At 41.8% G+C, this 24288-nt stretch overlaps 1 protein-coding gene across 1 annotated transcript in view; it reads left to right on the forward strand.

Moving 5' to 3' along the window:
• The first annotated feature begins 12919 nt into the window (after nucleotides 1-12919).
• LOC106000923 (vomeronasal type-1 receptor 94-like) overlaps nucleotides 12920-24288 on the forward strand; it is a 19728-nt gene continuing 8359 nt past the window's right edge. Inside the window, exon 1 of the mRNA XM_013036142.1 lies at nucleotides 12920-13054. Coding sequence (XP_012891596.1) covers nucleotides 12920-13054 — 135 coding nt within the window. The remainder of the gene's footprint in view (nucleotides 13055-24288) is intronic.

Genomic DNA, 24288 nt, shown 5'->3' on the forward strand with positions numbered 1-24288 from the left:
CAGGATGTTGACCACAGGTGCATGAAGATAGCATCGATGGGCTTCTTCAGATGACGTTGGAATCAAAACATGTACACATAGAGCATGGAGAGCAGGGAATTCCCATGACACCTATGCACAGCTGGGCTATGAGGAAAAGCCCCCATATTGATTCACCAGAGAACATTGTGAATGGCACTGTGATGTCTGATGCATAGAGCACCCAGACAGTTGACACAAGAATGAAAAATCAATGCATTAGATTATTGATCCGTTCTAAATGGTTCTTCAGGAAGCATATGAGGAAGATGAAAATCAGTTTCAGTCCCAAGGTTGGCTCTTGTGGAATGTAATCTCAAGGGCTCCTGCACATCTTAGAGAACAGAAACGGATGAGATTATAGAAGGGAAATCCTAGCTACACCATAGGTCCTAGTGCCTTCACTAGGAGAAATGTGGGCCTATGGGACACAGAAATTTGTATGGTATAAAGAATTTTCTAGGCCATCAGATTGTAGTGTGTGTGTGTGTGTGTGTGTGTGTGTGTGTGTGTGTGTGTGCATGAAGCCCTGGGGCTTCATTTCACATCCTAAAAGCTATCCCTGAGGTTTCCTTTTCATTGTTGTTCAAGGCTAACAGCTATACTTCCATCTTTATGCTGGATTATTTGAAAATTAAGTCTTGCAGACTTTCCAGCCATGGGTTGCTTTTAATTTCCATCCTCAGATCTAAAATTCCTGAGTAGGTAGGACTGCAGACATGAGCCAACAGTTCTCAGTACAAATACCCTATTTCAAAACACATTTTATCCATAGTTCACTAGAATGGTAAGGTAGTTCAAACTTAAGTACCAGAAAAAATTTCCTTAGCACCTTATTAAGTTTTTAATTGCAACTCTTCTGGGAAAGAAATTCCAAAGAGGGGGAAATTACTGGGTAAGGAATCAAAATAAGCTTCAAAGGAGGAGTGTGACAAATATATAAGATGTGAAAATGTTTTCACACACATCCTACAAACTTGATTAAGCATTGTATGTAGCCTGTTATTATCTTAGCATGGCTTTGAAATCAAATGGGATCAATATAGTGTGATCAAAAGAATGGAATACATGTGTCTTTTGGAGGGCAAATAAAAAAGCAACACCAAATAACTGCAGAAATGAATCTTGCACTAGGATAAAACACTGGAGCAATGGAACAGGAGACTAAGATTCAAAAGAGGCTACATGTCACCCATTTCTCCTATGCAGTGATCACAGGGATAGAAGTCAGGAAAATACAGGGGCAATTCAATAGAACCAGGAACTCCACTATGCAACAGATTCAGTATAAGAAAATAATGACTGTTTTTATCATGGAGAAATTTTAAAGTAAACATTACCATGTTCAAAATATATCTATGATGTCCAGAGCATCATATCTGGCAGTACTGAAACTTTTCCATTGAGGTTGAATGAGCAAAATCATCTGTTGTCTGGACAGTTTGTCAATTATGACCATTATGGGATGCACCAATGCAGCAGTGGTACGCAGTAGATGCTATGTGGATAGGAACTATACAACTTATGTGTGGTGACAGGATGAGAAAACTGGGAAAGACAAGGGGTGACATTGTACTCAAAGAAATATATTAAGGAAGTGGTGCTGTGCAAAAACTGGTAGAGTGCCACACTTGAGCCCCACATCTCAGGGACAGAACCTAGGCCCTGAAACCTCACAAGTGAAAAACAAAACTGTACACACGGTGTAACTTATGCAATGGTAATCCCCTCTTCATTACCTGTATCACAACAGTAAAGAATATAATGACAATTAAAATGATGACAGGGAAGACTGCAACATTAACTCCTGTCATATCAAAAAACTGATAGGATATAAGATATGGAACCAACCCAGATGTCCCTCAGTAGATGAATGGATCAAGAAAATGTGGTATATACACACAATGGAATTCTGTGCCTCCGTCAGAAAGAATGACATTGCCCTATTTGTTAGGAAATGGAGAGACTTGGGAAAAATTACATGAAGTGAGGTAAGCCAGGCCCAAAGAAACATAGAGCCCATGGTTTCCCTTAGTTGCAGTAACTAGTATATGTCTGAGACAAGCAGAAAACATCAGATAATTTTATGTTAGGTGAAGTGAACCCCAAGATAAGTATTCAAATGTTTTTTCTTTCATGCGATTGTTTCTAACATATTTATAAGATGATTTATTTGTTGCTTTGTATGTCCATCCCCCACGGTATAAACCCCTGCTTTCACTGTATTAGATGTTGGTATAATTTGTGGAGGGGAAGGGAAAAACAAATCGTTTAAATAGGGATACAGGTGGACCCATTGCACCAATGAGATGTAAAAGTTGTTATGTGGAGAAACGAACTTTACAACTTTGCCGGGGGAGGGGGGGTGAGGTGGGAGGTTAGGAGATGGGAAGGGATGGGAAGGGGAAACAATGGAAGAGGCAACAATGCTTGATAAGAAATGTACTCATTTTTATCTTTCCCATTTAATTGTAACCGCTCTATATGGTATTTTCACAATTAAAATAAATCTAAATAAAAACCTCTCTATGGTCTGTCAAAAAAAAAAAGACATCTGTAGGTTGTGCCAGTGGTTCTTATCTACAATTCTAGCTACTCAGGAAGCTACTCCCAAGCATGATTAGGGTCAGTATGCAACCTGAGTAGGAAAGTATATGAGACTTTTATCTCATAAACTACCGGAAAAGGTGGAAGTAGAGATTGTCTCATGACATAGAGTCTTAGCCTTGGGCACAAATGATCAGGGACAATGGCCTGGCCTTGACTCAAGCCACAAGACAGAGTAAAGTACATAGATAAATAAAAGATATCTGTAGATCTCTCTCTAAATTATCAGTAAAGAATGTTAGGGTAGCTGGGTGCTGGTGGCTCAAGCCTGTAATCCTAGCTACAGAGGAGGTTGAGATGTGAGGGTCATGGTTCAAAACCAGCCTAGGCTGCAAATCTATGAGATTCTCATCTCCAATGAACCAATAGAAAACCAGAAGTGGTTCTGTGGCTCAATTGGTAGAGTGCTAGCTTGAGCTTAAGAGCTTAGGGACAGTGCCCAGGCCCAGAGTTCAAGCCTCATGACCAACCAGGGTACAGTAGATAAAGTCTTTCTAGGAAACATTTAGGTTTCTATGGTCCCTGATGAAAGCATTATTGCAACTCCATTTCAAATCACAACATGTGTAGCAGGAAATACTGTAAAGCTGGGGTAAAGAGGATAAGGAAGACTTCCGACCTCTTCTTACCTCACGTTCTTGTCAAGGTTGAGACCTTTGTAATCCTGCTCACAGGGAACAGCTTCCCAGAGGCAGTCTGGCATCTTGGATAGGCTGCCGATGCCCAGCAACAAATGTATAGCATGCTTGGGGTGACAAGGCTTCTCCCAGTGGACATCAGTCACTGTCACCTGCTGCCTGGATGGCCTTGTTTACTGGGCATTAGGGTGATGCTTCCACAGGAGACACAAACCACTCTCCCAGGTGCCAATGGAATCTCTTAGAGAATATGCTATGTTTATTAATTAAATGAACAGAATTACTATTTCAAGATGTGTGTTTTTTCAAAATCAAAGTCATCAGAAAGTAAACTTCAAGACCCAGCTGGTTATTAAAGGTTGGTTCTCTTAGCCCTGGGCACATCCTGAGATGCAGAGATTCTTTGCCTTCCCCACTGGGAGCCTGGCAACAAGGGTGACCAAGTACCCTGGGTTTCCAGAGCCCAGCATGTGGCAGGCCAGGGGTCAAGAACAAGGGCCATATTTCTCACAAACAAGTTTGCTAGAAACCAATCATACAAAATGGTCAAGTTGATGCCAATTGGCTCAGCACAAACCAAGATTAGATGTGAAAGTCCACAAATAGAGTTGAGGATTAAAACTTATGAACAAAGGAACTACTGGGGCATAGAGAATTACAAAGAGGCAAGATAACAGAAAATAGAGCTCAAAGCACATCCAGTGTCTAGTGGTAGGAATGGAGGCTTATGGATCATCAGCCAATGAGCAGAATCTGACATGCTCTATTCCAGTGCAGGTCTCCAATCAAATGTAAAGAAAATAATAAAAGAACTAACCAATCTGCAATGGCCAACAGAGTAGACAGATAAGACACTTTTGCTCAGGACATCTTTCCAGAAAGGGCAGTGGTGAGATCTGGACATGCATGGGCATACTTTATGCACAGCGCTGCCTTAGAGTTTCACATTGTTTTTTGAAGTAGGAACACTGATCTTCTCCCTTGAGTGCCTTTGCCATACTGCTTGTTCTCAGAAAGAGTCATGGAATGTGAAGGACCTAAGAATATGTGCCATTGCCTATATGCTGCTTGGTCATTGGCTTCATCCTGATTTATGATTGGCTGTATCTTTTGTCCACTGTATCCTGCTATGTCATTGGCTTCTTCCTTCATCATTGGCTATATCCTAACCTGTCAGTGGCTGCATCCAGATTCCTCATGGACTGTATCCTGATTTGTCACTGTTTGTGTCCTTTCGCATTGTCTGCATCCTACTGCCTCATTGATTTTTATCTGTTTTCTATTAGATATATACGGAACAGCCAAGAAATCCAAAAGGACTACTTTCAAAACCTATGCAGAGATTTTGGCCAGAGAGGAAAAATTCAGGCAGCCTGCTCAAGAAAGCCCAATTGATCACAGGTTGGTGACACCAGAGATGGAGTGGGTGTGGCCTTTCACTCATCTCCAGTGCGAACTGGATTACTAGGAGTGAAAAGACACACCCTGATGCCACTGATCACAGATGGTACAGAAAACCGGGTAAGCATGTATACACCTAAAAAACATCGTCACACCATCCCACAGAATAGCGTCTTGAAAGTAGCTCTCCGCCAACACTCCAAAAGAACACCATCTTTGATACTGCAATAGAGCCTGCCAAAGCAGCTAGTAGGTAACTTGGGCCAGAGAAGCTGCAACTGTGGTATCATTTTTCAACAGGACAAAGGAATCTGATCAGTGATAGTAAACTCCACCTAGGGGAAGGTTGCCCCACCCAGGAGGAGGTAGCTCTTCCCAGGAAGGGACAACTTTGCCAGGGTTGGCAGAGAGGGTTGGCCCCGCCCCTTAGCAGTGAACGAAGACATTCCAGTCATATAGCAGCTACCCTTAGAGCTTAGCCCCTGTAGGAATTAAAAATCCAAAAGGCTGTAAAATCTCACTGGATAGACAGCAAAAGTGAGAGTGGCTCCAAGCTGGGCCAAAAAAAGGGTCTCAAGAGCTAGACAAACTGGGAAAAGCCACTGATTCCAGACATGCCACAACCCCACCCACACACAAGCTCACTTGCAGAGACTCCAACCTGCAGAAACCAGCCACCTCCTTCCTGCATTCTACACAAAGCAGATCCCCTCTCTCACTGAGTTAGTCTGAGATGCGGGACATAGGGCTTGCAAGGTTGCAAGGCAGAACTTTTTTCTGTCTGCTCAAACTGATGTGAGGAAACAACTAAGCCATAAGGAAAACCAACCAGTGCATGGAAATCAAAGGCTCCATCAAGAGACCGGGTAGCAGACATAGGGGAGACACAAAGTGAAGAATTGTTTTCTAAATGTAATTTTTACTTTTTCTATTTTTATTTTGTTTATATATTTTGCCCCATATTTCTTCTTCATTGCTGTTTATTCCTACACAGCCTATGGTGATTACTAGGCTTTGTCCTTAATTGTTTGTATACTTAATTCAGGCTATATTTTGAGCAAATATTTATTGCTCAATTTTATGATTTTTAATTTTAGATTTATTACTTTACACATATATACATTTTTTTTTCTGGTAAGTGGTAGGTATATTCAGTAGACCTGCTGGGCCCAGGCCAGGTTGGCATTCCTCACTGATGAGAAACGCCTGGGAAAGACCTAAGAGAGAGAGCTGGGAAAAGAGGTGGGAAAGAGAGGGAGCTGGGAAAGAGAGCGAGCTGGGAAAGAGATCAGGGAAAGAGAGAGAGCTGGAAAAAGAGCTCAGAGAGCTGGGAAAGGACAGAGAAAGAAAATATATATACAATTTAAAATATCTTTATTTCATCCTTTGTTTTTCCTTATTGTTTTGCTTTTTTGAAATTAGGTCTTGGCTTTCTTCTGTCTGTTCCTTTCCTCACTAAATCCTTCTACTCTTATTTTCTCCTCCTAAATTTTTCATTATATCTCTCAATCTTCTAATTCACCTCAACTCATTTTCCTTTATTTCTGGTCCTTCACTACTTATTCCTTTGCTTTAGTCCACTGATCCCTATTTGATTGTTGTTTGACAGTGTCAAAGTGGACTATTGTGTCATCCTTTTGGTTCAGACTGCTTTAAAGCTCATGATATATTTATTCACTGATTTCAACTATATATCTATATCTATATTTATATCTATATCTATATTCCCCACTATGGAAGAACAATACACCTCCCTTAACAAAGAAAAGGAGAGGTCAATAGGAGAATACCTATCTCCTGATTTGAACCTTTAAAACCTGTCCAAATACAGGGATTGGGGTTGGTTTTTGTCTTAAAAGTGTGTTCTGTGGTGGTACTGGAATTGCTTTCATATCCTAAAAGGAAAGATAGAGTTAAAATACCTGCCTATAATTGTTAACCCTTAAAGTCTGTGCAGCTATAGGTTCTGGGTTGGTTGTTGTCTTTAAAAAGTTTCCTGGTATGATACTGGATTAGCTCTCATTTTAAATGGGCAGAGCTAGCCTTAGAAACACAAGAAAAGTGGCAAGTCAAGAAACCTCAACTCCTACTCAAAATAAATAGGCAACAGAGCAATGAATGAAAAACCTAGAGGATAGTTCTCAAGCTCTACAAACACTACTTGTAAACATGCTTAATGAAAAGACTGTAAGCCTGCATGAGGTGATACTTGAGCATGATGAAGCTAATCAAAGTTTAATAGAGGTATTCATGGAATCCACAAACAAAAAGCTGTATTAATTCCAACCAAAGGGGCAGGGAAGGTGGCTCAATGGTAGGGTATTTGCATAGCATGCATGAATCCCTGAGTTCGATTCCTCAACACCACATAAACAAAAAAGAAAAAAGCTGGAAGTGGTGCTGTGGCTCAAGTGGTAGAGCGCTAGCCTTGAGCTGAAGAGCTTAGGGACCTTGTCCAGCCTAGAGTTCAGACCACAAGACCAGCAAAAAAACAACCCCCCCAAAAAAACATACTTCCAACGAATCAATGGAAGTCCAATGAAAGTATAGCAACTCAGCTAAAGGATTTGAGGAGAACACTGAAAACCATATCAAGGAGGTAACAAAGTCTGAACAAGATCTAAAACAAAGCTTCATCAAAGAAATGGAAGCTATCAAAACTGATTGATTAGAAGGAAGGGAAATAAAAAAACAAAGCAGAAAGTCTGGACCTTAGACTAGATGATGCAGAAGCAGAATCTCAGAACTTCAAGATAGTAAAGACTTTAGAGAGCAGGAACCACCAAACATTCAAATCAAATCCAGGGAACAAGATAAATCCTACAAGGGATACAAGACACAATCCAAAGGCCTAATTTAAGGATAATTGGTACTGAGGTGGGCCTAGAAAGGGAAGCTAAAAGAATAGGAAATATATCAGATTCATAGCAGAATCATAGCAGAGAAATTCCTGAACATCCAAATGATAGGTCTACTCAGATACAAGAAGCCTTTAGATCCCCAAACAGACAAAACCAGAATGGGACATCCACCACCACACTGTGATCTGCACAGGATTTACAAAGACCAAGCTTAAGCTGGGGCTTGAACTCAGGGCCTGGGTACTGTCCCTGAGCTTCTTTTGCTCAAGGCTAGTGCTCTACCACTTGAGCCACAGTGCCACTTCTGGCTTTTTCTGTGTATGTGGTACTCAGGAATCAAACCCAGGGCTTCATGCATGCTAAGCAAGCCCTCTACTATTAAGCCATTTCCCAGCCAGTATAGAGCCTTATAAAGAGGAAATAGCAATGGAAATACACTTCCAATTAGGCCCAATGTCCAGTGGTGGGATTCTAGGCTCGCAGTACATCAGCCAATGAGCAAGTGTGTCACATACCAAGTTGGAGTCCTGGTCTCTGAGCAAAAAAGGGAAAAAGAACTAACCAATTTGCAACAGCCTCTAAAGTAGAGAAGTAGGCCCCATCTCTTAGGACACTCTCCAGAAAGTCCCATGGTTACAGCTCTATACCCAGAGCCATAGTCTCTCCACAGTGCTATCGAATTTGTTGCCTGAATCCTGAACACTGATGTTCTCCATTGTGTCCCAGTGCCATGCTGCTTGTCACAGTGTAGAATCATGGAGGCTGTAGGATCTAAATACAGGTGTCATGGCCTATATCTTGCTTTGTCCTTGGCTGTACCCTTTCTCATTGGCTGCATCCTGCTTTGTAATTGGCTGTATCCTGCTCCCTCATTGGCTGTCTATTGACTTGTCATTGACTAGATCCTGCTTTTTCATTGGCTGACAAGTATTCATAGGATGGCTTAATAAAATTTCTTTTAACAAACAGCACTGTTAGTAGAAATCAAAGGTAAGGGTAAAATGAAATGTCTAGCCGTTGTCTTCATAAAAATAGGAACCAGTTGTTAATTTTAATAATATACAGACAATAATTTTTTTTCGGTCGGGGGCTTGAAATCTGCATCTGGGCATTGTCCCTCAGCTCTTTTGCTCAAGGCAAGCACCGCACCACTTGAACCATAGCACCACTTCGGGCTTTTTCTGCTTATGTGGTGCTGAGGAATTGAACTCAGGGCCTCATGCATACAAGGCAAGCACTGTACTACTGAGCCACCTTCCCAGACCAGAAAATACATTCTTTATCCCAACAATTATATTTTAAGCAACAAAACCCAAAAAAAACTTTGATGGAAATACACACACACACACACACACACACACACACACACACACACACACAAAGAAAGGCACATTCAATAAAACTTCAATACCTCAATGTTTTAAAATTGCAGCATATCTGAATTTGAGTAACTTGTCAAGTGCTCTATCCTTACAGCTCCACTCTAGGTCCTTTGGTGGTCAAGTAGATATTCTAGTCTCATGTACTTTCCTACCTGGGCTAGCTTTGAACCTGTATCCTCAGATGTTAGCATCCTGAATAGTAGAATGACAAGCTGGAGACACTGCTCCTGGCCTCTGTAGTGTTTCAATCATCCTACAAACAGCAAGGATGAGGCAAGCAGCGTTGGATCACCAACATGGTCTGGTCTTCACTTCCTCTTACAATGGATCATTCTTGGTATAACATGAGTGAGTGAACCATCCTGAAACCATTCTGTTATTCTTCATGAGCAAGAATGGGCAGAGGGTGGGGTAGCTGAAGGACAACATCACAATCATACCATTGGATTTGTTCAATTTCTCCAGCTTGTACAAGGAATACACAGTCACGATGTTGTTGGAGCAATGGAAGAACACGAAGCAGCTGACCAGCAGCAGGATGGTTTGAGTGGCTGTGTTCTCGGGCGCTGGCTGGGAGGCAAGGCTGGGACTGTGGAGGTGCCGGGCTCTGCGGCGGTGTCGGTAGAGGAGCGTCACCATGTAGAGGCTGGGGGCCAGCATGAGGACCAGGAATGGAGCATCTCGCAGGACAATGGAGCTGATAATGGGTGTTTTGTTGTTCCTTCCAAACTTCATTTGACAGTAGGGATGAGAAAATCCGAGGTTCATGACGGTGGAATTGCAATTGGATTCCACATTTGTGATGATGTTAAAATACATGATAGGATTCAAGATCCAGAAGGAGAGCAGCGAGGGGAGGATGAAGGCGGAGGATCAGCTTTTCAGCCAAGCCCACTGGGCAGGGCTGCGGCTGATGGTGAGGGGCTGGAAGGCACTCAGCAAGGTAGTAGTGCCAGTGGACAGTCCCCGCATGACCCTGAACAAGAACACCACTGCCTTACACATGGCATCATCCCAGAAACACAGGACTCCATACGAGGAAATGAGGAATGGCATGGACTCAAAAATGATGGTCAAGCCATTGACCAGGGTGAGGTGCATGAAAACTATGGCAATGGGCTTCCGGATCCGGGGTTTGCATACGGAGCTGTACGCATACAGCAGGAAGAGGACACAGTTCCCCAGGAAGCCTAGACACACCTTAGACACAAAGAGGAGCCTGAACACAGTGTCACCTGCGGTGGCTGTCATTGTGTGTGTGTGTGTTTGTGTGTGTGTGTGAGAGAGAGAGAGAGGGAGAAAGAGAAAGAGAGAGGCAGAGAGAGAGAGAGAGAGTATGTGTGTGTTGCTGAGAATCCATGCAAGAGTGCTGCCCAGTAAGGAAGGTGAGAAAGCTCTAGAAAACACTGTGAATCCCGCAGGCAAGAATCTTCATGGTGCTCCATTTATTTATCAGGTAAACTAGGCTGAGAATGAAAGCCAAAACATAGGTGTTAAGCAAGGATTTAAAAAAAATTCTTTTTGGGGGAGTGGGTCATGCCACTTATGAAATTGGAACTCAGGGCCCGGGTACTGTCCCTGAGCTTTTTTACTCAAAGCTGGTGCTATCCCAGTTGAACCACAACTCCATTTCTGGCTTGTTGGTAGATCACTGGAGATCAGAGTCTCAAGGACTTCCCTTTCTGGTCTGACTTTGAACCTGGATCCTCAGATCTTTTCCACCTGAGGAGTTGGGATTACAGGCTTGAGCCACCAGGGTCTGGCCCATAATATTGTTATAAGCGGAGTCTGGGAAAAATGTTCCATTTGCCAGTTCTGGAGGGTTGGAAATGTTCTGATCTCAGTATTTCAGACATGAATGTGCTGTGACCTTTGAATCTGGTATATAGGGCCTGGAAAGACCTGGGGAGACAGATGTTAGAATCAGGAGGGAATTTAAGGGCACCACACTGGGCTGGGGTGTTAGGAAGGAAGATCACTGGCTGTCTCTTCCCGAGGTCCCTGGGGCTCCCTCATGGTCAGCAGTGGATGGTCCAAGGAGCACCGGGAGTCTGTGTATCTGTTTGGCTTCACTATTTGTAAAATCTTCATTTTTTGAACACCTGTTGCACAAATAGCACATCCATGTAAAATCCCTGTGGGGATGGCTACAACATGACTTTTGTTTTTTTGGTTGGTCATGGGATGAACTCTGGGCCTGGGCCCTGTCTCCATTCATTAGTTCAAGGCCAACACTATAGCATTTGAGCCACAGAATCACTTCTGGTTTTCTGTGGTTCATTGGAGTTGAAAGTCTCATTGACTTTCCTGCTCGGGTTGGCTTTGAACCTCAATCCTTAGATCTCAGCCTGCTGAATAGCTAATGTTACTGGCGTGAGCCAATGGTACCCAGCACAATATGACATTTTTCTTGGTGTATAGACATACTAGAAGGTAAATATCTAACCAATATTTTCTGTACATTTTTTTAGGTCAGTCGTGGGGCTTGAACTCAGGGTCTGTGTGCTCACCCAGAGCTCTTCAGCTCAAGGCAAGCACTCTACCGCTTGAGCCATAGCACCACTTCCGGTTTTGTAGTTGTTTCTTGCAGATAAGAGTCTCCCGGACTTTTCTGTCTACGTTGGCCTTGAACCATGACCCTGGGATTACAGGTGTGAGCCACCAGCACCTGGCTTATTTTCTGTACGTTTGAGAGTTTTCCCCCTGTATCATTCTCACTCATTACTGTTCTTGTGTTTTCTCTTACATCACATAGAATCCTTTGTTCCTGAATAACCTTGCACTGAATTAAATTAGTATCCCATTTTTCCTGACCAAGTTTGTAAGAACATTTTCAACCCATTCTCCTGAACAATCTCCTGCAGAACAAAGTTTCACTCTGGCCCTCATTTCTGCTACACCAAAGTATTCTCACCATTTCCCGGCCAAAAGCAACAGCCAAATTCTTGAGCATGACAACTCTGTGTGTTGCTCTCCTCAGCATCCATTGTGCCTTCCAGAGACAGTTTAACTTTTATGAATTAGAATTCTGAGGAATTGTGATATTGGCTATGGTTCAAAAATATTTATCATATTCGCATATTGGTAATATGTGTTATCTTTCCTATGTAATCAGGATCTTTCCAGGTTGTCTTTTTCTATGTGTGTTGCTTGTGGGGCTTGATTGTTGGTCTGAGCATGGTCCCTGAAAATTTTTACTCAAGACCAGTACTCTATGATTTGAGCCACAGCGCCGTGTCTGGCTTTTTGGTGCATAATAGGAGATCAGTGTCTTATGGACTTTCTTGCCTATGGTGGCTTTGAACTGTTATCCTCAGATCTCAGTTTCCTGAGTAGTTAGGACTACAGGCGTAAACCACACACACCAAAATTATCTTTTAACAATTGCTTGCCTTTTCTCTTCTGCTATCTTTAAACTTTTCATGTTATTTAGCATGACCTCTAGAACTTTCTAGTGAAGTTTGTTATTTTATATTTTCCCTTCTTATTGGACAGAAGAGCAGTGTGAAGTGAGAATATTAAATGCAGCTCCCTCACAAAGAACTGACTTGGGCTGTGTATTTTCCATAAGGCTCTCTGCTCTGATTCTCATTCAATGACCCACTGGGCAATTTTAGGACTCACGTTACTAGGATCAACCGTTGCAGTGCATTATTTTACACAAAGACTTTAGTAATTAGCAGTAATAACAGGGGGGAAGGAAAGATGGGAATGATATGAATAAACCTGATCAAGGCAGTTCATACTCTTGAGCAATGTGCCCTGAGAAACCGCACACCAAGTCTTTCTTAAATGTCATCTTTCACACAGTCAGAATAAAATTCCATTTATTCTCTCTCAGACACTGATGAAGCCAATTCACTGACCAGAGAAGCGACAAGGGGGTAGAGTTGTTTCAGATGAACAACATTTCCCAACACAATTATTGTGCTTTACAAATTGAATGAAAAAGCCAGAAAAACGATATCTCCACACATTGAAAGATAAAAATCTGCTGTGAAAACTTGCTACTATGAAGATGCACTATGAAATTTCTGCCACAGAAATCAAAGAGATGATTCAGACACAAACATCAAGAGAACAATGTCAGAAAGGAGCCCCAACATTACAGACTGGGTCCTGGATGAAAACAAGGAGAGCAGAACAAGTCAGCTCCTGTGAACAAGCCCACGTTTCACACACCCACCACTCAGTGTTCAATAAGAAGGGGAAATGTTCACCATTAAAGTAGTAGCTGCCAAGCTAATTTAAGATGGGAATTTTAGAGATAGCAATAGAGAAAATGCAAGCCCTTGTGGAAAGAAGATTTTTGTGGCTCACCTGTTATTCAGGTGGCTGATATCTAAGGATATCTGAGGATCCCAGTTCAAAGCCAGCTCAAGCAAGGAAAGTTTGTGAGATTTGTGTCTCCACAGAATCACCAAAAGCTGGAAGCAGAGCTAGAGCTCACATGGTACAGTGTTAGGCTTGACCAAAAGTATTTAGTGACAGTGTCCTAGCCCCAGGACTGGCACATAATCACACACACACACACACACACACACACACACACACACACACACACACACACCATGATTTTTTTTTATTCCCCTTGTAAATACATTTGAAAGTACTCCTAATATGCCTAGAAGATGGAACTTACCACGGGACTCGTCTGGAGGGAACCGAGCAGTATTGTGCCACAGCGGCTGAGGTGTGCACACCCGAAAGAATAAAAAGCAAGCAAATACCTGAACGAAAAGGGTAGCATTGAGAGAAACAAGACATGTGTATTCAAGCGCAAACACAAATGAGAGAAATGAAGAAGGGCCAATGATGCACACCTGCAATCCTAGCTACTCAGGAATCTGAGATGTGAGGATTGGGGATCAAAGCTAGCGAGAGCAGGAAAAGTCCAGGAGATGCTTACCATTACAAAAACTAAATAAGTTTAAAAAAAAACCACAATTGGAGCTGTGGCTCAAGTGGTAGAGAACTAATCTTGGGCAAATCAGCTAAAAACATCTGAGCACCAAAGGCTTGTCTTCAAGCCCTAGGACTGGTACCAAAAAGGAATAGGGAGAGAAGTGAATCTGCAAACCACAGCTCATCCTGGGATGGGCAGTGTTGGGCCTTCACCCCACCCCTGGCTCTGAACCAAGGTTCAGAGTTGCAGAATCCTTCCTCTGGCTGTCTGGACTGCAGACACGCAGAGTGTCTTTGGAAGCCTGGCTTGATCATGCATGCCCATATCAGCCAGAAGAGAATGGAGGGGTTCCCCACAGTGTTTTCTCACCTTGTCCCCTGCTGCTGTTACTCTGACCCTGTTTATTTCTTGTCATCGTGGTGGACCAGAGCAGTCAGGTGCCCTGTCCCACATGCACAGCATTTCTCCTGATGCAGGTCTGTCTGTGCTTCCAGTCCCAGCGAAGTCAAAAAAGTCAAATGGAGACACTAAGAGTTCATTCAAAGTTACTTCTCACACCACTGGTAGGAAATAACCTGAGCACCACAGGGCAGAGTTCAGAGAGCACTGTGCCCTCCACTGGGAAGTACTGAGCCCCAGCATTCATGGCTTGGCACTGAGCTCCATGGTGTCTCTGTCTTGGCTCACTGATTGATCATCCAAAGTTGGGATGTCGTGATCACAATGGGTTCTTCTTTGTATAAAATGGCTACCAACACAAAAAGATAAAAAATGGGGGCTGGGAAGGTGGCTCAGTGGTAGAGTGTTGGCCTTGTGTGCATGAGGATTTGGGTTCGATTCCTGAGCACCACATAAGCAAAAAGAAAAAAGCCAAAAGTGGCGCTGTGGCTCTACTGGTAGAGCACTAGCCTTGAGCTGAACAGCTGAGGGACAGCGCCCCAGCCCAGAGTTTAGACCCCATGACCTGAACCCTCTGCTGCCCCCCAAAAAGAAAGAAAGATAGAAAATGAACTAGAACTGTGTTAAGTGTTAACTTATCACAGGAAGGCGCTGTTTTTAAGGAGAAATGAGATTGCAGGGAGCCAGGGGCTCATGCCTGTCATCCTAGCTACTCAGGAGGCTGAGATCTGAGGATCTTGGTGCAAAGCCAGCCCATTCAGGAAAATCCGTGAGACTCTTATCTCCAGGAGTGGTGCTGTGGCTCAAGTGGTAGAGTGCTCGCCTTGAGCTGAAGAGCTGAGGGAGAGTACCCAGGCTCAGAGTTCAAGACCCATGACTGACAAGAGAGAGAGAGAGAGAGAGAGAGACTTAGAGAGAGAGATGTAATTAACATGCATATGTATGAAACCCATGTGTGTGTGTGTGTGTGTGTGTGTGTGTGTGCTCTCTCTGAGTATTTGTGCTCAAAGCTGGTCCCCTACCACTTGAGCAACAGTCCCAATTCTGGCTTTTTGGTGGCTTATTGGATATAAGCCTGCATAGGCTGCCTTTGAACCTTGATTCTTAGATCTCAGAAACCTGAATAGCTAGGGTGACTATTGTGAGCCACTGGCACTGGGTTGATGATTATGATATCAGCTTGGAAAGCAGTTTCAGTGACATTGTTATAATCATTCCTACTCAGTGTTTGTTCTTTGTGCATAGAAAAGCTTCCAATAAGTATATATTTAGCTTGTTTCCTGCTGCTTTGCCATTAGAGTTCATGTAGCACAAAAGCATCATTCAACTGGAGTTTTTCATGTTTTATGTACAGGATCATAGCATCTGCAAATAGGATTAATTTCTCTTTTAGTCTATTTTGGTCCTTTTGGTTTCTTTGACATTGCTTTGGTTAAAGGTCCAGGCACAAAGTAAATAGCATCAGAGATGGAGAGCCTACATGGCCTCCTTTCTCGCTTATGCAGATGTTTTCAGTTTTCCTCATTTAATACAGGGTGAACTATAGATGATCACACAGAGCCTTTGTGATGTTGAAGCACACCCTCCTTTCTCTTCCTAGTTTCTTGTCCAAAGGCTTTTGTGCATGCATTGATATGATCATGTTATTTCTGTTCTTTTTAAACATGCTCTTGAGGGGTGCAGTTGATGCTAAGGCTTGATTTCAGAATATGTCTCTTTTAGAGCTATATTATAGATTTGTGCATATTTATTTTGTTTTATCTTATTTATTTTTTAACCCTTAAGTGGTTGTGCAGAGGAGTTGTTGTTCAAAAAAGTTGTACATGGCCGAGCACCAGTGGCTCAGGCCTGTAATCCCAGCTACTTAGGAGGCTGAGATCTGAGGATCACGGTTCAAAGACAGCCAGGGAAGGAAAGTCATGAGACTCTTATCTCCAGTTAACCACTAGAAAACCTGAAGTGGCGCTGTGGCTCAAGTGGCAGAGTGCTCGCCTTGAGCTGAAAAGCTGAGGGACATCACCCAGGCCCAGAGTTCAAGACCCACGACTGACCAAACAAAAATTGTACATGATGAAAATCAGTCTTGAAGCACCCCTCTAGTTGTACAGTTCATTTTCCACATAGCAGTGAATCTCACTGCTGCTTTTGTTCATAATTCATTCTGCAATTTGGGGAGACTATCACTACTTCTGTCGTCTCATACATTACACTTCTGCATAAGTCACTTGTATACCCCTTGCTCATTTTTGGTAGATTCTAGTATGTCTACAAAATTTATTGGAGCTGGACACTGGTGACTCATGCCTGCAGTCCCAGAACATTGAAGGATGAAATAGAAGGATCACAGTTCAAAGCCAGCCTGGGCAGGAAAGACTGTGAGACTCTCATCTCCAATTAACCAGCAAAAATCCCAGATAGGAGCTGTGGTTCCAGCCATGGCAAGAACAGTTCAGGAAAAGCATCCATGTCCTGAGTTCAAGCCCCAGAACCAGCACAAAATCAAAGAAACAAAAGCAACAACAACTAAAAACAAATCCTTAATGAAAATTCTCCTCCAACAATTTCATAAAAGAGAGGGAACTCTGCCACGCCTACTCTGGTGGAGTCTGCTTAGCATGGAACACCTGCTTTCAGACCTGAGATTGGGGCTTCAAAAAAGCCTATCTCTGAGAATGGGACTTCACCGAAGTCTACCTCAGAGAATGGGGCTTCAAAGAGGCCTACCTCCTGGAAAGGCTGGCAAGCCCCTGGGAAAGATGTGTTTCTGTTCCTGTTTTTCTTTTCTTCGCTGTATAGGAGTGCCTATTAATCTTTTAGTGCTCCTGCTGCTTGTTCTACTTACTCATGCTCAACGTTCCCTTATTCAGGGCTCTTTCTTGGAAGTGTTGACGACTCCAACATCCGAAAAGTGTCCTGACAATATGACTAACTCACCAGAGTTAAGAGCTACCCTAAAAACCCCTCTTATGGACGCTAGTAGACAAGTCATAAGTAAATATAAAAGTATTGGGGGTTTCATGATGTCACTTCAGCAGAAGGAATTGTTTGTAAGAGATTTACAAGAAGCTGTAGACACGGCTAGAGCAGAAAGAGTGTACGGCTATTGGAGACTTTCCTTTAATCCTAAAGCATATACAATAGACTCATATAGATATCCTGTAGATAAGAAAGATGTAGAGGGAAATTTACACCAAAAGTTAAATAAGATTCCTAAAAAAGTTGGTACATGGAAGGTGGCAATGGCTTATCAGAGGAAAATGGTGAGATCCTCCATTATCTATTGGACCCCAAAGACTTCCCCCAGACCGATAGCCTTTCACAGGCATGTATAATAAGGATGGCAACCGTTGGGTAAACTACTTAGGAAAAAGAACTTCCAATTACACTCTTCCATTTACTGAGAGACTTCTAGAACTAGGCCTCCTTGGTGCTTACTATCAAAGAAAGAACAAAAAAGATCTTATGAGACAGTTAAGACATCTATGGAAAAGAGTAAATGATTATGTGAAAGGGTTACAGAAAAGACACTATGAGCTTAAATTTGATATATGGCCAGATTTAACTAAGTATACTGAATATCATGAGTTTTGGCCACAAATTGGGGACCCCCTAAAAGAATGGCAAAGAAGCACAATTGCTTAGAAAAGATTGAAACATATAAAGTACAAAACTAAACAAAAGTAACTATAAAGTACTAGAGTTCATGCCTTTCTGTTCAACACCTTGCCCATATGCCCTGGTTAATGGTTAATAGGTAATAAACATCAAAACCAATTGTATTTCTTAAAAATAGAGGTAGAGCCAAAAACAAGTGCCTATCATCATAACTCGTCATCCAAAAAACAAGATCAGGCGACCAGCTGGTGATCACCCAAGAACGAAGCCTTGCAGCAAGATTGTGTAACCTTTTTCCCTTTCTCATGGAGATTTTTGCCCAGTGCGTGTGGCTTAAATTTAAGTCTTCAATGTGGATTTTCCCTTTTTTCTTGTTCTTTTGGGTTGGCAATATGCTCATCTATGTCCCAGTCATTAAAGTTATGAAAGCCAAAATCAATTTTACTCTTGTTGGTTCTGGGTTTTCCAATGTATATTGTTATACTCCATAGCTTGAAGACATTAGATCAGGGTATTATATCTCTATCTTATTATTTCAAGATCTTGTGTTTGTAATCCTCATGATCATCACCAGCCTCTAAAAGGTGAGGTTTCTCAGAACTGCCCCCCCCACAAAAAAAAGATTATTGGTGGGATAAAAGAAATACATTTCCTGTACACTATTAAAATTAAAAATAATTTCAGTTTATAATAAAGACAGCAGCTACACAGTCTACTTCTACCTTGCTTTCCCTTCCTAATAACAGTGCTGTTTGTTATATGGAATTTTATTAAATCACTCTAAGAATGCTGGTTCTCCAATGACAGAGCAGCATCTAGCCACCGAGGAAACAGCATGTGGCCAAAGGACACAGCCAGAGCCAGACAAAGGTGGCTCATGCCCATAATCCTAGCTAGTCAGAAGCCACCTCGGTTCTTAAGCACCCTGGGAAGAAAACTTAGTGAGACCCTTACATCTACTAATCACAGGAAAAACCAGAAATAGTGCTACGGCTCAAGTGGTAGAGTACTAGCCTTGAGCAAAAGAATCCCAGGAACAATGCCCAGGCCCTGAGTTCAAGCCCCAGGTCAGGCAAAAAAAAAACAGTGGATCTTGCAGCCAATGACAGAGAAAATTGTAGCCAGTAACAAAGCAGGATTCAACCAATGACAATCAGGATGCAGTTATCGCAGAGATGCATTTACGTGATGACACATATTCTTCCATCTTGTGATCTCCATTACTCTACTCTGTGACAAACACTGTGGCAAAAGCAAAATGGAGATCACTCTTCTGATTTAGACAACAAAGGAAACCATCTAAGATAGGGTTGTGGAGAGATTGAGTCCCTGCAGGTCCCGTCGTCCATCACCACTGGATTTTCTAGAGAAGTGTTATGAGGAAAAGGGGTGCTGTTCAGGCTAGGGCCCAATGGACATTGGGTATTTTATTCTATTCTATTTTTTGATCAGAGACCAGGACTGGAACTCAGTATCTGATGCTTTCAGTCATCATCTGATGCTCCACAAGTCCCCTATCCTGCCCCCGGCCACCCAATATAGTTTGAAGTTTACTCCCCCTGTTATCCTTCCTGTTCATGGTTGCTATACACAGTTGGCCCTCCTGATAGTATGTATTAATCCTTGATTATAGTTTAGTCCTTAATATTTACTGTTTGTGTGTGTTTAGGCAATTTGCATCTTTGGAGTGAAATCCATTTGATTATCATGTGTGATCTTTACATTTCCTTACTGTTTTCTATATTACTTGACACTGACAGTATTCTTACCATGTTTTGATATTAGGGAAATTCTGTTTTCATCACCTGAGTTCTCAGGAGTCTCCTCTCTGTTATGAAATTGTTGGAGGAGCCACTTCATTAAGGTTTTGAGGGTTTTTGTTTGTTTTCTTTGTCATGGTATTGGTCCTGGGACTGGAAAGGAAGACCAAGTTTGTATGCCTGAGCTTTAGCACATGACCTATATAATAATTTTTTAATTTTTTTATTATAAAGTTGTTGTACACAGGGGTTACAGTTACATGAGTCAGGTAATGTAAATTTGTTGTTGAGCATTGTTGTAATAATTATTTTAAATTCAGTGGCTTTAAAAAATAAAAAAAAACATGCTGGGAATGTTGCTTAGTAATAGAGTGCTTGCCTGGCATGCATGAAGCCCTGGGTTCTATCCCTCTGTACCACATACACAGAAAAAGCTGCAAGTGGCACTGTGGCTTAAATAGTACAGACCGAGCCTTAGGCATACAGAGGCTCAGGGACAGTGCCCAAGCCCTCAGTTCAAGACCTAGGAGAGGCAAAATTTTAAAAATAATAAAATAGTCTTTCCCATAACAAAAAACAAGTCAGACATACATTCATAACTGAAGACTGTCCAGCTTTCAGAAGGAACAAACAGCAATGCTTCTCAAACTACAAAGGGGACCATCTCCACAATTATGTTACAAAACAAGGGAAAGAAAGATGACATAGATCAAGTGTCAACGTATTCTTATACTGCTTTGTTGAAAGGCAACTCCACTGTACAACTACTTAAAGATTTAAAAAATAAAACTAAATAAATAAAACAAATATGTACAAATCAGCAATACTTCACATAAAGAGATAAGATCTGAAATCAAAACTTAACATTAACTGCACCCCTCAAAAACACTATTGAAAAAGAACAGAAGGAACATGGTCATATCAATACATGCACAAAAAAACCTTTACCAAAATTCAAAAGACTTCATTTTTCTTTTGTCATCATGGGGCTGAACCCTAGGCTGAGGTGCTGTCCCTCAGCTCTTCAGCTCAAGCTTAGTGCCCTATGATTTTAGCCATTGTGCCACTTCCAGTTTTTTCTCCTTATGTAGTGCTGAGGAATCAAACACCAAGGCCTCATGCATGTGAGGCAAGCACTCTACCACTCAGCCACTTTCCCAGCCCAGCAAGACTTCATTTCAAGAGCTCTGAAGGGATTAGGAAGAGAGTGGGACATGCCTCAACTTCACAAAGATTAAGTATAATAAATATATAGTTCACACGGACCTAAATGAGGAAAATTGAAAGAAGTCTGCATAAGGAAGGAAGGTGAGGGAACTCAACGATCTCCACTCTCTGATGCTATCAATATGGACTTGATTTTCTCCCTCTGTTTCACTGAGAAGTTTGATGAGTACCAGTATTAATCTTGAAAAGTCTTGCAGATTTCACCCATGAATCCCCTCATTCCTGGGATTTTCCTCTTTGGAAAATTGCCCATTATTTCTTCAGTATCATTGCATATTATGGGCCTGTTTGACTGGCTTATAATTTTCTGATTCAGCTTTAGCAATTTGTATACATTTCTACTTGATTTTGCATCTTATTTGAATATAAGTTTTGAAAGTATTCCCTCATAATATTTTGGATTTTGGGGGGTTTTATTGCAATGTTTCTACTAGCATTTCTAATTTTGTTAATTTGAGACTCGTCTTCACTGATTTCGGTAGTGGTCTGTTAAGTTCATTGATTTTTTTCAAATGTCACCTTTTAGTTTGTTGATTTTATGCAAGAGTTCTTTATTTGCCAGACCTGGGGCTTGTACTCAGGGCCTGAGCACTGTCCCTAAGCTTTTTTTGTTCAATGCTAGCACTCTACCCCTTGAGCCACAGCACTACTTCCCACTTTGTTTGTTTATGTGGTGCTGAGGAATTGAACCCAGGGTTTTATGCATGCTAGGCAAGCACTCCACCACTAATTGACATTCCCAGCCCCTATGTACAGATCTTTTAGTCTCTAGTTTATATAGATCTCTTCTATTCTTTTTTTTATCATGGGGTCTGAACTCTGGTCCTGGGTGCTGTCCTTCAGCTCTTCAGCTCAAGGTTGGGACACTATCACTTGAGCCACAATACCACTTTTGGCGTTTTCTGATAATATGGTACTGAGAATCCAACCAAGGGCCTCATGCAAGCAAGGCAAGCACTCTAACACTGAGCCACCTTCCCGGACCCCTTATTCTTTACTGTCTCTCTCCATCTGGTAGTTTTGTGTTTGGTTTGTTCCTGTTTTTTAAGCACCATTAGCTGCTTCATGAGGTTATTCATTTGTACTGTTTCTCTGTTCTTTATTTGCACAATTTGTGCTATGAAGTTTCCTCTCAATGCCACTTTTGTAGTATCCTTAAGGCCCTGCTGTGATATGTTTTCATTTTCATTGAGTCTTAAGACCTTTCTAATTTCCTCTTTTATTTCTTCAGTGACCCACCTGTTGTTCGTATGTGTGAGAAGTTTCTGCAGTGTTTTGTTATTGAGGAGCAGTTTCATTCCACTGTGATCAGATAGGATCCCAAGAGTTATCTCCATCTTTTTGGTTTTAATCAGGCTTGCTGTGTGTCTTAGGATATGGTCAGTTTTGGAGATTGTTCCATGCACCACTGAGAATGTGAGTTGTGTGGTTGTTCGTTGAAATACTCTGTAGATGTCTACCTAGATACTGTGTTCATTTAATTCAGAAGCTTCTTTGCTCATCTTTTGTTTGGTTGACATAACCTTTGGTGAGAATGGGATGTTAAAGACTCCCATTATTGTTGTGTTGGGGTCTATCATGTTCTGTAAGTCTAAGAGTATTTCCCCAATGTATTTATGTCCTCCATTGTTTAGTGCATAGAAATAGTAAACACTATGATTACCTCTTTGTGGATTATGTCCTTCGTTAATATGTAAAGGCCTTCAGTGTCTCTTCATACTGGATTTTAATGGGAAGTCTCTTTTGTCAGAAAAAAAATATGGCTACATGGCCGTTCTTGCAAGATGCATTTTCATGAAATATCTTTGTCCAAGCCTTTACTTGGAAGGTGTGTTTTTCTTTTGACTGTGAAATGAGTTTATGGGAGACAACAAAATTTAGATGAGCCGGGATGCTATTGGCTCACACCTGTAATACTAGTTACTCAGGAAGCTGAGATCGGAGGATTAAGGTTCAAAGCCAGACCTGGCAAGAAAATCCATGAAACTCTTATCTCCAATAAATCAACAGAAAACCGGAAGTGACGCTGTGGCTCAAAGGGTAGACTGCTAGCTTTGAGCTGAAGAGCTGAGGTACAGCACTCAAGCCCAGAGTTCAAGCCCCACGACTGGCCAAAAATAAAAAGTGTCATTTGAGATTTTGTTGTTTTCCTGTAGTATGCTTCCTTCTTTTTCTTGTATTTATTAGTCTTCAAGAGCTTTTTCCTCAGTGCTTTGTTTCCTTGCCTTTGACTATTCTTTTCAGATTGTCAGCTTCTCTTTATTACAGTTTGTAGTGCTGGCTTGATGTTCATGGATTCTTGATCTATGTTTTTCATGGAAAAGTTTCCTTACACCATCCATTGTGACTATTACATTCCTTGGTTGCCCCAGTTTGGGTTTCCATAACTGTCCTTCAATACTGTTAGGGGCTCATTGAATTCAGAGTTGGTATGGAGAAATCTACAGTAATATTATCTTCTTTTCATTGTAAAAAATTCTTCCTTTGGTTTTTGCTTCATTTAAAAATATTTTCTTGTTCTTCAAGTGCAAAAGTTTCACTTTGATGTGTCTAGAGATATTCTTCTGGGATTCTGACTGCTACAAGTTCTACAAGTCTCTGTTAGGTGGGTGAGATTCTGTCTGTTGAGACAGGAGATATTTTCTGTTCTTATTTTGTTACCTAGTTTTTCAATGTGTATCCAGAGACTTTGAGAAAGGAAAACTTTCTAGCTTATCCTATATGCTAGCTTATGACCCCTGTGCTGTGGGCTCCTGGAGTCCCTGAGCCCTGGTGTTCCAGATGATGTACTCTGCAGAGCCAGGGAACAGAGTCACCCATGGCAGCAAAGCCCAGTGGGAAAGGTAGAGAGCATTCTTGGTTCTGCTCCAAGCTCAGGATACATCCAAGGCTGTAGGAACCAATTTTAATAACCAGCTATGTCCTGAAGTTTACTTTCTGATGAGTTTGACTTGTATTATCCTAATCCATAAACATAATGTGTTCTCTAAACCATTCCTTCAGCACCTGGGAGACTGATTGCCTCTCCTGTGGAGACATCAGATTGACGCCCTGTAAACAAGGCCATCCAGACAGCAGGTGACACTGATTGACGACCACTGGGAGAAGTCTCATCACCCTGATATGGTACATAGTCAAGGCTGAGCACAGGCAGCCTATCCACAATGCCAGACAGCCTCCAGGAAGCTGTGCCCCGCGAATGAGCATTGCGAAGTTCTCAATCTTGAGAAGAACATGAGGTAGGAAAAAGTAAGAAGACTTCATTATCCTCTTTCCCAACCTTACAACATTGCGTGCTATACATGTTGTGATTTGAAACCAGTTGCAATAATGTTTCCTGAATGGAACATATAAACTTCAATGTTTTTTTTTCTTTTCTTTTTTTTAAATTGTGAACATACTGTACAGAGGGGTTACAATTACATGGGCAAGATAATGAGTACATTTCTTATCAAGCATTTTAGCCTCCTCCTT

This window comes from Dipodomys ordii, unplaced genomic scaffold (assembly GCF_000151885.1).
Source record: "Dipodomys ordii isolate 6190 unplaced genomic scaffold, Dord_2.0 Scaffold250, whole genome shotgun sequence".
NCBI lineage: Eukaryota > Metazoa > Chordata > Mammalia > Rodentia > Heteromyidae > Dipodomys > Dipodomys ordii.